This window comes from Parasteatoda tepidariorum, chromosome 2, assembly GCF_043381705.1.
Source record: "Parasteatoda tepidariorum isolate YZ-2023 chromosome 2, CAS_Ptep_4.0, whole genome shotgun sequence".
NCBI lineage: Eukaryota > Metazoa > Arthropoda > Arachnida > Araneae > Theridiidae > Parasteatoda > Parasteatoda tepidariorum.
In genome coordinates, this window is record NC_092205.1 from 57,936,830 (window position 1) to 57,955,565 (window position 18,736).

General features: G+C 32.0%; 1 protein-coding gene across 1 annotated transcript in view; it reads right to left on the minus strand.

Annotated features, from left to right (window-relative positions):
* LOC107455750 (somatomedin-B and thrombospondin type-1 domain-containing protein) overlaps positions 1-18,736 on the minus strand; it is a 38,763-nt gene that overhangs the window by 5,475 nt on the left and 14,552 nt on the right. The window contains exon 2 of the mRNA XM_016073433.4: positions 6,711-6,905. Coding sequence (XP_015928919.1) covers positions 6,711-6,905 — 195 coding nt within the window. The remainder of the gene's footprint in view (positions 1-6,710; positions 6,906-18,736) is intronic.

Sequence of the window (18,736 nt, forward strand, 5' to 3'; positions counted from 1 at the left end):
TTTAAATACCACCTATGGAGACGAAACAAAAAAAAGTATTAGAGCCACTACTCTTAGTTATGGTATGTTAATTAAGAAAATATTATTTTTTAATATTATAAGGAAGAAAATATTCTGAAATTTAATTGGGATAATATTTTGAAATTTAATTAAATTTAATTCTGAAATTTAATTTAATTTAATGAAATTTAATTACCATTTGGAATATTAGTATCAGTTTTATTCATTACAGTGAATCATTCCCTAATTATTTTGTTCTGTCATACTTGCCGTTTAAGTTGATAAAAAAAGAAATATCTCTTCTAATCTTCAGTTTATATTCAATAAAGTAATATTTCATTTGTATTGAATTAATTTCCGCTTTGCAATAGATAAACCTACTGAAACCATAGCAATTTTCACGGCAATATACCATACACATGACATTATGGGGACACACTATTTATGATGATAATTATGGTAAGCTTATGGAGAAGTACCATGCACATATGGAAAGTAAAGGGTTACGTATATGTCATTCATATGGTAGTGTTCCTCATATGTATGGCAATAATATTGTAGTATCATAGGTGTATGGGAACATATCCTAGGTGAAGGTTTTGTTGTAACAACAGGCATACATATATGGTATCCAAATGGAAAAAGTTCAAAAAGCCCGTATCAAAATGATACTGGAACTCGTATAAACAAACTGGAATTTTAAAACCTCATATGAAGCCATAATGGACATTTTGAAATCACGCTAGAAATTTCTTAGCCAGTGAGAGAAAAAAATGGAACCAGTATTAATTTGAATTGGAGATTTCGAAACCAGTTTTTTTTTTCAAGCATCTAACCTTTGAAGCTACTTGAAACAAGCTCTTCTATTTTTTGAACATTTTTAATATAAAATGCATGTGCATACACAGTTTAACCAGGGAACGTCTTCTCAAGCATTTACAAATAAGCTCCATTCTTTTCTTAGTTTATCCATTTGTGCTAATATTTTTAGGAGGTAGACTTCTTTGCAATTGAAATACTTAAGTCCTCAACAATTGTCCAAAGTTAAATTTTAAGTTCTTCACAAATATCCAGCGTAATAAAATTTCTTAAAAACCAGCTCTCATCCGTGTACTTTATCTTTTGGAGATGCTCTGTTTTAAACAAAATGTCTTAACTCCGTGTTATGAGTCCCTCTACTTTTACATATTATTTACCTAATAATGCTCGACATAATTAAACACTATGTTGTGAGCCAATTTTTTATCTGCCTAATAATGCTCGACTTAATTAAACACTATGTTGTGAGCCATTTTTTTATCTGCCTAATAATGCTCGACTTAATTAAACACGATGTTGCGAGCCATTTTTTTATCTGCCTGATAATGCTTGACTTAAATAAGGTACTTAAATGCCGCGTTTTAATGAATTTAAAAAAAAAACTTATTAATGTTACATTCATGTCGAGCTGCATTTATATGTTTGAAAATTTGCTTATTCATTTATTTATTTCAGGTGGATCAAATAATATAATTATCGACGTAAATATATTGTATTTAACATCTCTTTTCAAAAAGAAAAAAATTCTTCTAATGAACAAATTATGTGTGCGACATATTTAAATGAATGCATACATAGTTTTACTGAAAGTCGATGAAATTTTTCTTTGAGAAGACGTAACTTTTTGTTAACGTGTGTTCTTTGTGACGCCGCGAATCACTTAGTTCAGTATAGACCTAAACTTTATTTATTTATTATTATTTTTTTAATTCTAAATTATATTAGCGACATATTTGAAGGGATATCAAGTATTACTGGAAATAAAATTTGTTCAATATTTGATTTATATTTATTGAGATCCTTTAACCTTCTCTTTTAAGAATGTTATATAGACAAGCGGTTCCCAAATGGTATTTCGCGGAGCCCTAGGATTCCATAGAATGATTAAAAGGGTTCCGAGAGTTAGACGTTTTATTTTAACCAGTAATGATTTTTGAAATCTATATTTATGTTTTATTTATACTATTCCAATCAATAATCCTTTATTTATTTAATATTTTGATAGTATGTACGAAATTATTTTGAGTAAAATATCAAAAAGACATGCACGAATTTATTTTTAAAATTTTTTAATTTTTCTTACAATAATATCTCAATTAAACTATGAAAAGCGCATGCATTTATAAAAGTTGCATTAGTATTTCCATCACTCTTCTTAACACTAAAAAGACTGAAACTTGGTATGTACCTATATTGCCTAAAAGCAGTCAAAATGACTGCATTGTGTAAGAATAACTAATCTACAAAGAAATTTGTTTAAAATTATTTTTTAATATTTTTTATATTATTTTCAGCTATATAGCAAGTTGTTAGTAAATATTAACAATAAAAAAATTATATGTTGTTCAGAAAGTCACAAAATTCTAAGAAATTGAGTCATTATATGCATCATTATTTTTCTAATTGAAATTAAAAAGCAGTCATAATGACTTACTTGGGCAATCTAGAGTTAAATCAAAATAAAATGACTAAATTCTCTAATAAAGCAATATCTTTCTCTAATAGCCATTTTTGACAGTACTTTTTAGCTTTCAATTCTACGAAGACCGTAATTCAGTTTATTTTATTTTCAGCTTACGTATATTCCCAGAAAGAAATTCCGAACTAAACTATAAGGAGTGCGAATTCAACTATCGGTTATGAAACCCTTATAAATGATAAAACGATGAAAAAGCCAATGAGATCATTATTTTCACTTATAATTCCTCTTATAAGTGAAAAATATTGAAGTTTTTATCGGTTAATACTTTAACAAATGTCTTTATATTAATAAGGTTTGGGGTTTCGAATAAAAAAGGTCGACCATTTAGGGTTTCATAGGCGAAGAAAATTGGCAGCTGATATCGACCATTCCCCCTAAATTTTGCATGCCAACAAAAAGAACTTAGTTCGTATGGTCCTTGTCATTCCTGGTATCCAAGTTGGAAAAAAATAAATTCAAATTATAACAACCTTTTTTATTGCTGGCAAACTTCCGACGCAGTTCTCCAGCGAGATGAATTCAGAAGAGGTCAAAGAACACAAATTACAACCCTTTTCTTTTTTTTTTTTTGCATCTGTAACACGATGCAAAGGTTTGGAGAAAGAAAAAAGAACAACCTTGCATCTCCTATTAGATCTGAGAGGAATGACTGCCGATTTTCAGCTGATTAGAATACATTAGCATTTGTTCCAATGTGTGTCCTCACTTTTGTTTTCTTTAGTGACCTTGAAGATGATCAAAGATTCCTCTGAGAAAGAAAGAGAACAAGGATTTCGATGAAGAAAGATGGGTACGAAAGGGATCCTCGATGGCAAAAAAAAAGTTTTTGAAATAGAATTTTCATTCAGCATCTTTCAGACTTCTTTATCTCGAGTACCACAACCCCAAGAGATCAAATGATGCGCTATCTTATTTATGACAGTGGAGTTGTGGATGTGGGAAAAGACATATTGGTTCGAAATCCAACTCCACTTTGCCTCGGAGATGAAAAAATGTTGTCAAGTTTCTTTTTTCAGTTTCAAAATTTATGGTATCATTTTTCTTTTAGTTTTTAAGTGTTATTGATTACTTTATCGCTAAGTTCTCCTCACATAAATGTTATTTAATATGTAAAACAGCCTTGGTGTAATACAAACTGGGATGGAACCAGGTTTAATGTGTTGACACATGTTTCAAATTTTGTAACTTATAAAAAAAAATAAATTCGTATAAAATATTTTTGAAACATAAAGCGTCGTTAAGTTTTTAATAAAAGTTTTGACCGGTGTTGAATATTTCAATTGAAATCGACATTTGTTTCACGTTTTAAGTTATATTAACACATTAGTTATTTGTCTTACGAATACCTTTAAAATTAGTTTTTAACGGTGCAATATATTTTTAATTATTGTCATAAGTTTTACATTACAATAATAATGACGCATTAGTCATTAGTGTTACATTACGATTATCATAGACACATTAGTACACCATAAAATATAAGATTTAGTAAAAGTTATTAATTTAGGCGGGGTAATATATTTTTTATTAAGATAGAAATTAGTTTCATGCCATTATTACACATATTTTATCGTTTTACACTAGGCAAAACGAAAGCCATTAGCTTAGATTAGTGTTATGTATTTTTATCAGGTTCGTCATTAGTTTAACATTTCCATTATGTTACACAAGATTATGTTATATTAGTGTTACACAAGCCTGTTATAAATTTCTAATTTCGAGTAGTTTCATACATTTTTATTAAGCTCACAGCTTGTATTAGTTTTACAATATGATAAAATAGCCATTTGTCAAAATAAAATAACCACCAGTCAAAAAATACTGTTTCACGAGTTCTAAATGAAAATCAAATTTAGCATTTTAAAATCATTTTTTTTTGTGTGAGCAGCTTTTTTTTAAATTTTAAATACCGCTGATTTAAAATTATTTGCTTTAGTATAAACCCCAAAAGCATAACTACTATAAACAAAATAATCATGAGGTTTCAGACAACTTAAAAAATACTAATTCGAAGATGTAGCCTTCACATGCTATCTACATTGATGCTTGAACTCACCCGACATAAAGAATAAAGAAAAAAAAATATTGACATATTAAAATCAAATATTATATTGACATATTAAATAATACTGACAAATAATATTGACATATTAAAATCAAATATTGACACATTAGCGCATAATAAACTCTTTTTTCATTAAACAGAGTTTTAAGCTAGCAATTATCATTGATGTTTTCCGTTAAATATACAGGGTTATTCATAATTCCCTCCGCCTGTAAACGCCATTTATCTTTACTACAACTAGCTTCAGTGGTACATGTTACTGCCATCTACCGGCAACTGCTTAAATTAAAACTTGAATACTTTCGGAATAATTTCATATGTTCTTTTTCGCCATATTCGTCTTCGTTTTTTTTACTATAACGTTTCGATTATGAATAACCCTATGTTAAAAAAATCGTTTTAATTTATAACCATGTTTATTTTAAATCAATAACAAAATCTCATTTTTGAAACATCCCTCCGAAACGGACTAACAAAAATTTTAAAACGATTTTTAGGATCTGGGGCTAAAATTGCCCCTTTCACTTAGTATTCATATTTCAAAACCCTAACAAAAATTGTTCTGGAGTTAAAGACATACACGCGTGCACCTTTTTATTATTATTAGTATAGATTTTGTTGATGGATGTATTATGTGAGAAATTATGCGTTTGTGTAAGATAAATTTAAAATTACAAAACAATTCTTAGAAACCTCTAGACTTGATTAATTCTAAATGCAGAAAATTTTAATTAAAATATTTCGTTTTCTGCGAGGATTAATTTAGTTAGCATCATGCCGGCAGTAATTAAGACTAACGAAAACAACCTTGTATTCAACGACACGTTTAAATCATTAAGCAAGCACATACAGCGAAGAAAAGCGTTATGAAAAAGGAAATATTATTCATTGAAATTTTGTGGCATCAGTTGGGGGTTTCTGTGGAATGAAAGGACGACGACCCCGTGTGGAAAGTTCTGTTTCATGGCTCATTTAGATTTTAGAAATTGACACCATGCACATGTTTATAGGATATCTAATTTCACAAAATTGAGTAAGAGATTTCATAAGCGCTTGATCATTTCATTTTGCGCTTTGTTTCATATGGATGAAACAGGTTTACGCAGATTTTTAAAGAGAACTGTTTCAAAATAGTGCTTTTTATACTTTGCAATAGCTCTTAATTTTTCATCGCTTTTTCTAGAGTTTAGTTTTTAGCCCTGGTATGTTTTAGCCTAACATATAAGCTTGCTGGAAATGAAGAAAAAAAAAGGCATCGAATAAAAATATATTAAAACAAATTTAGCAACACCAATTTTTCATGTATAACACCAATTTATTTCTAACCAATGTATTTCATATTTTTTTCCTGAACTTCTATACAAAACCATCTGGGTACTGAGGGAGTTAATTCAGGCATTTGCTTCTCCCTTAATAGAAATGGTTTTGTTTTATGGCTACCGGGGCCGGTACCCCCTGAAGACGTCTGCTTCGGTGGTCATAGTTTTATTTTTATTTCCTTCGTTTCCTTTATTGCTACTTTTATTCTTTTTTTGAAATTTCTGCTGCTTTTTAGCGCGTTTTTTTCAAGGAAGATATATCTATTTAAGATTTTAAAATTTTATTGTTTCCTTTTAGTATTAAAACAAGTTTAATTATTTAGAATTAGATATTTATGGTAGGAATAAACATCGGTGTATAAATACACTGGTTAGCTACATGCGTAATTCTAAGTTTAACTGCAAAAATACGATGGAAATTTAAGGAATCACTACTGAAGAAAGTGAGATCTTTCTATTTCTTTGTTTTCTCCAGTGACAAAACAGGTTTTGATGGTCTCGGTCCCATCCTTCTTAGTAGTCATTCATTAGATTTTGATAGCGCTTTTTTTTGTTTTTAAATACACTTTACAAGTTCTATTAAAAGTTTTAAAACTTAATTGAATAATACGGTGTAAAAAGTAAGAAATCAATATTTGAAATTTAGGATTATGAGTTTTTAAATATATGGCATAAAATTCAGGTAACAAAAAAATATCTTAAATTGAAAATAAAGAAAATTATTAAAAATTTCAAAAGTAGTAGTAGTGTGACCTTAAGAAAACTCATTGAATTATACTAGTTGATGAAACGATAGTTTACTCACCCCTCTTAGCTTTAGCAATGGATTTAACTTCACAGCGGTTACCATAGCACCCTCTGGTCTGCATTTGGTCAGGACATGGAGTGCCACCATTTCTTGGTGCTCTCAGGATAGACCTTTCTCGAACCATTTGTCCGGCACCACAATTCGAGCTGCAATCGGACCAGTGTCCCCAACCAGAAACCTCGCAATCGATAACTAGTAGGACAAATGAAAAAGATTAATCGATATACAGGAATCGATAAACAGTAACAAATGTGCAAACAACTTATATACATATCTTTAAATTTTCTAAAATTTGAATCTATATCTTTCATTAATGCTTGATAATATAAAAACACCATTGGCTTCAAAAGTTATAATAAAAGTAAATATGCTTCGAGCGCTCAAAAATAGGCGCCCATTCTAAAGACTCGCCAGACGTGATTAAGAAAACAAAAGAGATTTTAAACAGAGAACGTAAGGTTACCAATAAAAAAGCATAAAATAAAGATTAAAAACAAATTTAGGAAATCCGCAGTAGCTGAGATTGAAGCAGAAAATACAGTGGTTAAGAGAGGGAAATCAGGGCCGAATGCACTTCCACGCTTTATGGATGTCGTGAAGAACCCATGTCGTTTACAAATAAATTGACATGCACAGAATGAAACATGATTGTTGGCAAGTTTACGTTTTTTGTTTCAAATCTCTTTTCGTTTTTTTCATTCAAGTCTGGCGAGTCTTTAGAATGGCACTTATTTTTGAGTGCTCGAAAAATGTAGACTTTTTCCACTTTATAACTTAAGTAAATTATAAAGATTTTATATTATCATGTATATTTTTATCCTCTCAGTTTCTTGGGTTTGTTTATTTAATATTTAATTTATGATTAAAAATACGAAAATGCAAATGTAGTTGGACACTGTTGAAATGTGGTTTTTGTACATGCCCTGTAAAAAAAGAATTTTTTGTAATCATTTTGATTTTGCTACAATTATTATCAATGTAAAGAAGTCGAAAAAATGTCTGGTAAAAATCATTACCAATTATGACCCGAGGGGAATTTATTCAACGTCAAAAAATTACTATACAAACTTCACATGTTTGGTACTCAAACACAATCGGAGAACTTAATGAAGTGAAAGTAGTAAATGATATTTTTGACGTTTATAAAAAGCATTTTTAGAATGTGTATAAACATAAAAAATTATTTGCTTTTTATTACTACGTACTAAAGAGCAAAATTAATGGAGCAATTATGCTAATTTATTTAGGAGAAACGTAGTAAATCGTCACACTATTATTAATGTCTATTAATTTCGCTAATATTTTCTGATTAAAACAAAGAAAAAGCTACGTACTAAAATGCCAACTTAAAGGAGAAACAATACTAATTCGTTTCGGTTTGGAGAAAAGTAAAAACTCGCCAACTGTTTCTGAAGCTTAAGTTTAGCGATTGGTACTAATTAAAATAAGGCTAGAAGCATTATACTAAAAAGCAACATTAATGGAGAAATGGTTCTAATTCGTTTTGGAAAAGCGTAAAAAGTTACCAGGCCAATGATATACAATTAATTTTGCTAATAGATATTATTACCGTCGTTGAGCAGTCTGCCCAATTTTTTGGGTTTACGACTTCGTAGCCCTGTAATTTTGAACCCAATCCAGAAGACAAGGGGACTCCCGGATCAAGTATTGGGAGAAATTTGCCTTCGTGGCGGACGAAAAGAACTTCTTATTGACGAAACAAACCCATATTTGCATTACATGGAGGGGAAAACTACGAAACTTCCCACGGTAAGACCCAATGACAAGGGGATTTTTACCTACTATCAGTCTACCACAGAGGATATTTTACGGCAGCACTGTGGTCGGTACGAGTCGGGTGCGGAGTTCGTATCAATAATGGACCACGCTAAGATTCGAACCCGTCTCACGCCATTGGAAAGCGAAAGCTCTATCCCCTGAGTCGGCAACGGCACATTCAATAAGATGCTTCCTGCCATACTTGCTGGACGCATCTTATTGAGTGTGTATAATCATGTGAGGATCTTGTAAAGGATTGGTTGGTTTGGGTGTGGGGATTACATTTATAGTATAGTAGGGTACAGTGGAGATTTCATTTTGTTTCATATGCCCCTATCATCTCCACATCTCAATCTTATGCAGCATTTCTGCGATGAAGGTGTAAGAGCCATTCGACATTTAGAACCTCAACCATCGAGTCTCATACTATTGAAGAATGCTATTCGTCAAGCATGATTCCTGTCCTAAACGACCTTTCAACATTTCATAGTCTACTCCAAGAAGAATTTATGATGCACCAAAGACAAAAGGTTACCAAGTATGTTGATATTTTGCATCTATTCTGACGGTTGACTTCTTGATACCACTTAAGATGGTTTTTCGAAGCTTTATAGCCAAGGAAAATAAAAGAGCCATAGTTTAAGTGCCTTACGCTTTTACCGAAGATTCATTACATTATGACCACCCTCCATCTATAACGATGGGCTCGCCCAGGTTTTCATGGTTACTCGCCCAGGAACAATGTTTTCATGGGGCACATTAGGACTCATAATCCTCATAGAACAATCCCCGACATCTGTAAGCTACTTGAACATAGTTGCAGACCAGGTTCACCCATTCATGGCAACAGTTTTTCCTGCGGGGGATGGTGTTTACCAATAGGATAATGCACCATGTCATAAGGGTCGAATCGACATGGAACCGTCGAACGGTCACTGGAATGTTCGAGGAACATTCCAGTGACTTTCAAGTCATGTCTTGTCCCCCAAATTCACTTGACCTTAATCCAATAGAGCATTTGTGGTCCTACTTGGAAAACCAAATTCGTGCTGCCACGCTACCCCCAGTTGGTGAGTGCTTGATACCAGATACCTCAGACCAGCACCTTGTGGAATCAATGCCACGGCGGGTGCTAGCAGTTTTTTGAGGGCTAAAGGTGGTCCTACATGTTATTAGCAGGGTGGTCATAATGCAATGACTCTTCGATGTATATATCAACTTGTTGTGAAGAATTATCTGTGGTCTTTAGAAATGATAAATAACTTAAACACTTTAAAAGTTATCATACAGTTTCAAAAATCACTAATTAGGCGATATTTTCCCACCTAGACGAAAATTATCAAAATCGCAGCATTATTCTCTTTTTTTTAGCAAATTTTTATTATATCAGATTATGCAGTATTGGATTAAGTTTTTAAATGTCAAAAAATAGACTGTTAAATGTTAAGACTATCAAAACTGAGACTTTTCACCACATTGACGTTGATAGGCTTAACTTGGTTAAAAGTTGGTAATTACTTTTTATGTAAGCTAAAAGCTAACTTTTGTTTTCTGTTAAAACTGCCGAGTTGTCATGGCAACGTTTTCATTCGTCTTTTCGTGGAACAAGAAATAATCGTCTGAAAATTATATACTAATAAAATATTGTTCTTTTTTACTAAAAGTTGGAGTCAGATTTATTATTTAGATTAGAAGTAGAGAACGACAGAATATTTTACTTTCTGATTGAGTCTCGTAACATTTTGGTGACCCTGACGTGATATTAAGAAGTAATCCGAACTTGCATATGAAGTATTTTCAATAATACGATGGATAAAATTCAAAAACAACGAAAGATTGTTCGAAGCTCCTTCACTCGGTTAAGTAATCAGATTTTAAATGAAATGAAATCAGCCGAAATCAAAAATTTGGTACACGTTAAAGCTAAATTTAAAACGTTGAAAATAAAGAAAGAACTTCAAAAGTTGGATAACGAATTATTGGAACTTATGCTGCAGTCCGATGATATTACAGAAGAAGAAATTGAAAATGAAAGTAAGTCAATTTATGATTATTGTAATTTTTATTATGAAGTTGAAACAATTTTTGATGAATATTTTAAAGAGCTTAATGAAGAAAATTCATCGATAAACTTAGAACAGCCGAAGCGTAAATTCAAACTTCCTAAAATAGAGCTTGCCAAATATGACGGTAGTATAAAAGGCTGGTTATCATTTTGGTCATTGTTTAAAAAAATAGATGAAGATTTATCTCTAGATCCTGGTGATAAATTTCAGTATCTTATACAGTGTACGGTTGACAATTCTCGTGCTAGAGAACTTGTTTTAAGTTATCCGGCAACAGCCGAAAATTATTCAAACGTCATAGAAAGCTTCACATCTCGATTTGGCAAAGATGATGTTTTAGTTGAGTTTTACATTAGAGAACTTCTATCTTTAGTCATACAAAATCACAAATGGTTTTTTCACTTTAGATAATAGAATCACAATTAAGGGCTTTAGAATTATTAGGTATAACCACTAAAATGTATGATGCAATTTTATTCCCGTTAGTGGAGTCATGTATTCAGTTCATTGTAGTGGAGTCATGTATCCTGAGGAGCTTCTTAGAGTGTGGCAAAGACAGTCGAAAATTGGCGACACTCCGAAAGATAGACTTGATGGTCTGATGTCATTTATGAGAAGTGAGGTAGGAAGTGAACAGAGAATTTCGATGGCTGTTAGCGGTTTTGACTTCAAGAAGCCTAAATTGACGAAAGACAAAATATCGCCAAATGCGCATGATAAAGTAGTACCAACTGCAAACGATTTAGTAACTGTTGTAAACTCACAGAAGTTATGAAAATAACAAATTATTCGCTAAAAAAACGTTATTTCATATTAAAACAAAGTCTTCTAAAAAACGATAAGGAAAAATTTGAGAGGGTAGATTCTACTAGTCTACAAATTTCTCTACTAGAGTAGAAAGATTTAGTACTTTATACGTAGTATCTCGCACGTCGACGTACATAAGTTCTGCTCGAACTCTGCACGAGAAACAATGTTGTTCCGTAGAAATACGTAGCATAGAACATACGCGAGTTTGCCAGATACTACCTAACAAGAAAATTCTAAATCTCTCTCTAATAAGCTCTGCTGAGAGCCGAGATTGTTCTCTAGTAATTGCGCTGCGTATGGTATACATCGCTACGTGAACTGTCCGGCACAAAAATATCGATTCTCAACAGCTGGCGTATAGTTTAAATACGTGACGTGCAGGATGTCACGTGAAAGTGCTAAATCTCTCTATTGGCAAAATAAAGTAGCCTCTCAGCATAAGAAGTTAGTGATAAAGCGTGTTAAAATTAGATTTAAATGGTGTATAAAAAAGAAAACGATCTTATCACAAATATAGGTTTTTGTTGCTAATTCGACTAAGAGACTAATTCGATGCTTATGCTGATTCTCAAGCTCATTATCTATCTCGAAAGAATTTAGTCATCATCACATTTAGTAACTATTTCTCACTGTAATCAATTTTGAACTCGTTAAGTGTGTGTAAACGAACTATTTGAGTAGCTCCCAAGATAGGGCGAACAAAGAATTGCGTGATAAGCGGTTTTATCAAAGAGATAGATAATTTAAGTCTTGGCGCTAAAATCAAAGTTTTGTGGGGGAACACAGAGTACACAAACACACGAGTTTATCTAAAAGGTCATCCAGTACTGAAAACAAAAACGTAATTCATTGCGTCGTTCATGAAATGAAAGTTTTGGCGCTCATTTTTTCATAATGTCTAAATGTTTGTCTGGAATTATGAATAATTAACAAATGGGTATATAAGGCTGCTATGTAGTTTTATGAGTAGACTTATTCAAATATTATATATATTTTTTTAAATATCCATCGTTGAACAGCCGACCCAGTTTTTGGGTTTACGACTATCAATGTTCAACTCCGTAGCCTTGTATTATTGAACTAATTCAGATGGAGCAGTACTCCCAGAGGTATTGATTTGTTATAGGAACATGGAGGACTTTGTGACTCGACAGATTTAACGTGCGTCAGTCACCATTTACAACACGAGGAGTCTTCGGCCGGCAAGGATCAAACACACGTCCTACCGACCAGGCTATCCCGGCCTAGGATGAAGTAATGGGAAAAATTTTGCTTTCGCGGTGGATTTTTCGATGGAACTCACCAGCATTACACGGAGAGGGAAACCACAAAAACCTCTCACGGCAAGGGGGCTCAAACCCGTGATCCGTCTACCAGTGTAAATATTTTACGTAGCACTGTGGTCGATGCGAAACGGGTAACGGCGGAATTGGTATCGACTAGTCATCGCTTGGATTCGAACCCGGTTCACCTTATTGGAAAACGAACACTCTATCCCTTGAGCCACCACGTCTCGTACGAAATATTTTATTTTATTTTATAACGGTCGTTGAACATTTGACCCAATTCCGAGTTTACGACTACCAATGTTCAACTCCGCAACCTTAATTTTGAACCCAATCCAGAAGACACGGAAACTCCTGGATCAGTACCCCCAGAAATAATCCTTTGGAGTCTTCCAAATCCTACGGAAAAGGTGTTTTAAAGTAGATAGTAATATAGATTTCGAACACCAAATTTAGTACGGATCGGTTCAGAATTGCGGATTTGTGTAAGGTATATACACATAAATATGAGCATTCGGCATTATTTCTATAGAATAATTAAAAAAAACAACAACATAACATTGAAATAGCACTCTTTTTGTTTATCTTTGAAGTTAAATTCAAGTTTAACCTTTTATACGGATTAAATGGAAACATATCATTGAATCAATACGCATTTTTTGACTGAATTCAAGCCTAGCTTTGAGAAAGGATTAATTAATAAACACAACATTGAAATAATGTTTTTCTTTTAATAGAATTAGTTCATAAGTTTTTAGATTTTTTATAAATTTTTTGATCGATTTCAAGTTTAATTTTTTCGATTGGATTAATTAAAAACATAACACTGAACCAGTACATTCTTTCTGTTAAATTTTAGTTTAAACATTTAGTTGGATTAAATAAAAACATACATTAAACAAACATAAATTTTTCAACGAACTCAAGTCTACTTTTGCGAATGGATCAGTTAAAAATGTACCAATGAAATAACATAAATTACAGTAACATTTTAAATAATAAATATATTTAAAAATAATAATGTAATTGTGTTTTTCCCCCTCTCAGATGTCCAATTAATTGAAAAAAAAAACTATTCTGGCTCTTTAAAACCAGTTTGGGTATGACTTTAGTTTATTCAAGTAAGTCAGTAAGTAAAAAAGAAAAGTAAAGTAAGTTAAGTAAATAAAAAAAAATTAAATGAAATCAGGACCCAGTTGATAATATAAAACTAGATTTCAAGAAGAATAGCAATGATATTNTTTTTTTGTTAACAGGTTGGTAACATCACTAAAACTTCTTTCGACAAGATATGACGAGGGAAACGGTATCAAAAATTTTCCCGCAATTTCCCACAGCCCAGGATATTTTTCGGGGATTTCTGCCTGCAGCCAAAATGTTTGATATCCTTTTTTAAATTTCACCTTCAGTTTCTCGTTGGTGCTGAGCTCAAGTAGCTCCTCTATACCACATTCGCCTCTTCCGTTTCATCAAATGGTGGTATTTCCGTTGTCAGAATATCTTCAAATATATTTTTGAAGTCATCATGCAGGGTATTTAAAAGCGAGAGGGCGTACGGGCGGCACTTTGCAAGTCTCGACATGTGGTGTACACTTGTACTATTATCTATTGTTCTATTCAATTCTATGTTTGAACTGAGTCTCGAATATTTTTGAGTACCTACCTAGTGAATGATGCTACCTGCCTACGTTGATAAATAAATCCAAGCCAAAATTTTGTTCTTTATTATGCAAACCAAAAAATGTTTCGTGAACCCCCAATTACAACTTGTGAACCCCTGTTTTCTTTTCACATCTACGTGGACCCCGTGTGGTCTCCTATGGATCCCTGGGGGTCCACCTGGACCACTTTGGGAACCTATGTTCTAGATCACGAACTCTTTCAAAAAATTTTTTCTTTCAAATGAAATAACAGTTTTTCTTTCTTTTTTTCATTCTTCATCAATCTTCCTTTTCTTTTGTAAAATAAAGTAATATCTAATTCTTAAAATCGTTTAATTTAATTGCATTCTCACAAAATAAAATCCTAAAAAAAATAAAATAAGAAGAACTATTCTGGCTCTTTAAAACCAGTTTGGGTATGACTTACGTTTATTCAAGTAAGTCAGTAAGTAGAAATGAAAAGTAAAGTAAATAAAAAAAAAAAAAAATGAAGTCAGGACCCAATTGATAATATAAAACTAGATTTCAAGAAGAATAGCAATTATATTATGAGTAAATAACGTATTTCAATAACAATAAGAAGAATTTTAAACCCCCTTTTTAAATTACCTTTAAGAACGTAAAAAAAAAATGGCGAATATCCAACTTTTTTAAAACTAATAGCTTCCAGAAAAAATAAATTTTTAAACCGTGAAACACGGTGTTCTCAATTTCGAGTCTCAATATTTCAAAAGCATTGTTTTTTTCTAACAAAAAAAGAAAAAAAAAAGTATTTTAAGTTTTGGCAGGTTTCCAACGAAAATTTCAGCCTTCAAAAATAATACTTTCGACGTTCGAAAAATATACTTTTGTATTTTAACTCCGATGCTCCCAACAGCACCAAAATAATTTTTTTTCCATCTATCCGAGTTCATTTATATATCTTCCAAGGCGATCGTAATATACATAGGAATAAATAACACAATAAATTTGTTGTGGGATAACAAACACTGGCTGCATCATAACAACTGGGTTGTTGACCTAGCGGGCTTGTTTTGATATTGAAGCCTCACTTTTCAGCGAATTTACTTTTCGGCAAGGATAGATTATCAAGCGCGGCATGTGCTTAGATAACAGATTTAATAAGGAAAAGGTTTGTATAACCCAAAACACTAAACACATCAACACTTCGCGCTCTATGAGTGTGAAGATCTATTATTTGAGAAATGTGATAAGAAAAAAAAATAAAAATAAAACAGAGGTTATTTTAGCATTATGAAATACTTGGAAAGTGATAGACATTTATTATTTGAATAGTTCGATGTAAGGGCCACTTCACCTTTATTATTTGAATGGCACCACTTCAGATCAATTTAGCTGAGTCGGTGAAAAATGAGTGATAAAATGCTGGTATTATTGCCACATCGGAATAAGTAAGTATGTGATAAATGCTATTGAAGGCAATTTAAATATTATTGTGAAGTATTTGCATTTATCATATTTTGTTTGGGTAATTGGAACGTGAATCACAATATTATTTTCGAAATATAGTGAGAAAAATCAACACGGCAGCCTTATGTTATTGCCCTTATTATTATTGGAATATATATGCTATTGAAGTTTAATATACACCGAAGAGCCATTACATTATGACCACCCTCCGTCTATAACAATGGGCTCGCCCAGGTTTTCATGGTTTCTCGCCGAGGAACAATGTTTTCATAGGGCACATTAGGACCCATAATCCTCATAGAACAATTCCTGACATCTGTAAGCTACTTGAAAATAGTTGCAGACCAGGTTCACCCATTCATGACAACAGTTTTTCCTGCGGGGGACGGTGTTTACCAACAGGATAATGCACTATGTCATAAGGGTCGAATCGTCATGGATTGGTTCGAGGAACATTCCAGTGACTTTCAAGTCATGTCTTGGCCCCCAAATTCACCTGACCTTAATCCAATAGAGCATTTGTGGTCCTACTTGGAAAACCAAATTCGTGCTGCCACGCTACCCCCTCGCAATGTGAGGGAATTGCAGGACCAGTTGGTGAGCGCTTGGTACCAGATACCTCAGACTACCTATCAGCACCTTGTGGAATCAATGCCACGGCGGGTACTAGCAGTTTTGAGGGCTAAAGGTGGTCCTACATGTTATTAGCAGGGTGGTTATAATGTAATGGCTCTTCGGTGTATATGCTATTGAAAAAAAGTCAACATGCTGTTATGAAGCGCCTGCACCTACCATTTTATATTAAATAAATGGAATGCGAATCACAGTATTATTTTAAACTAAATATCGTAGAAATTTTTTTAAAAAGATGCATTTTAGTTTCATCGGAATATTTGAAAAGCTCCGAAATGCTATTATGAAGCGTTTAAATTTACCATTTTATATCAAGCAAATGGAATACGAATCACAATGTTATTTAAAAATAAATATAGTGGAAAAATTTTAAATGGCGGCTTTATTGCCACATCGGAATATTTGAGTATGTAATATATGCTATTGAAAATAATTAAAATGCTAGAATAAAATGTTTGCTTTTACTATTGTGGTTAGGTAAATGGAATGAAATTCACAATATTATTTTAAACTAAAAATAGTGGGAAAATCTTTTTTGCGCTATCATTGTCCTATCGGAATATTCGAGTTTGTGACATGTGCTATTGATAACAATTAAGATGCTATTGTAAAGTGTTTGCACTTATCGTGGTTAGGTAAATTGAATCCGAATTACCATATTGAATATATCAAATATAGTAGGCTATCAAATATTTTAGCCATGTTTTAAAAGATAATATTTTAGCCATGTTTATGTCCTCGCATAATATTTGGCGTGACAGAAAAATATTATTTTACTATTGCATGTTAATCCTACATAATTTCTGGGTTATCAGAAAAAGACAAAAATACCGGATGCATACTTAAAAATAAACGAATATAAATTGTTCTTTTTGACTCATTTACAAGAGCCTGAATGACGAACATTTTTCAAATGAAACGTTGCCATTAAATTATCACTTGAAATATTATGATTGGTCAGACAACCCGTTTATTTGTGTGCACGCTAAAATCTAGAACAACACAATTAATTATCAAACCTTATTTCAGAGCTCTGCACAAACTTGACAATGAGATTAGATTTATGCAAATCCAGTTCTGCAAACAATTGACGAATAAAAAGTTCTCAGAACATCCAATTATCCAACTTTTATAACGCACCTTGAAGCACGGGCATTAAAAGTGGAACTATTATTGTAAATGTCATATCTAAAACGGCCACAATTATACGTGTTTGCAGCTGTTTTTAGCTGCGATTTTAATCGCTGGGATCTATTACAAGCAGATGCTCAACAAGTGGGCAACTCTCCAGTTAAATTTATGAGCGTCGTTTTAAAAGAAAAAAAAAAGAGCCAGATCAGAATGATTCATGGTTGCTATAAAAAAAGCTAGTTTAGATGAACTTGGCAATGTAAGGGGAAAAAAAATCATAACATTAATGACCTTGAGAATTACCTCTTTTGTGATTGTTTCCAGAGTCTCAACAAAGTGAAGTAATAAAAAAAATGAATGGTAAGTATTTGTACTATAGCTTGAAGCATATTCATTTATTAAATAAAATAATATTAGCTACTAATCGATACATTACACATATAAAAATGAAACATTCCACTACAATTAAGTTTTCTAACACTGAAAATAAGAATGTAGAAAATATCACGGACACAACAAAAATAGATTAACTCGCACTAGTTTTGTGCATTATAAAACGGATTATTTTTCATATCATTCCAATATACGATATATATTTAAGTGTGAATTTATTTTACGGATATAATAAGTGGAGCCATAAGAATCATTTTTACAAATTTTTTTCTTCCGTCATTTTATCTATCTCCGATCATTTTATACTTTCTAACTATATGGTGTGACAACTATATAGCGATGCTATATCTAACTATATAGCGTCGGGAAGTACACATATATAACTAAAAAAATGATAAAATGAAAAAATAATTCTTCAGTTTTTTTTTCTTTTTTAATTTATTATTTTATTTAATATGTATTGCATTTTTGAAAAATTATATTTATAAAAATTTAATTAGCGCCACCTATCGATCCGTAAAGCAACTACACTGTTAAATAAAGTAAATCGCAAATTGGGACATACCCTCTTTTTTGCTATATTTTCAAGAATTAATGAATATTGTCCACAAATTTTACATTCCCCTCTAAAATGGATACGCATTCTACAATAAAATTGTTACGTTCCACTATAAAACGTATACATTCCACTATAAAATCTATTCATTGTACCATTAACACATATATTCTCTACAATAAAATCAATTTATTCCACTATAAAATGGATACGTTCCACTGTAAAACGTATATTTTCATGAATAATTTCTCCGATAAAATAAATATATTCCATAATA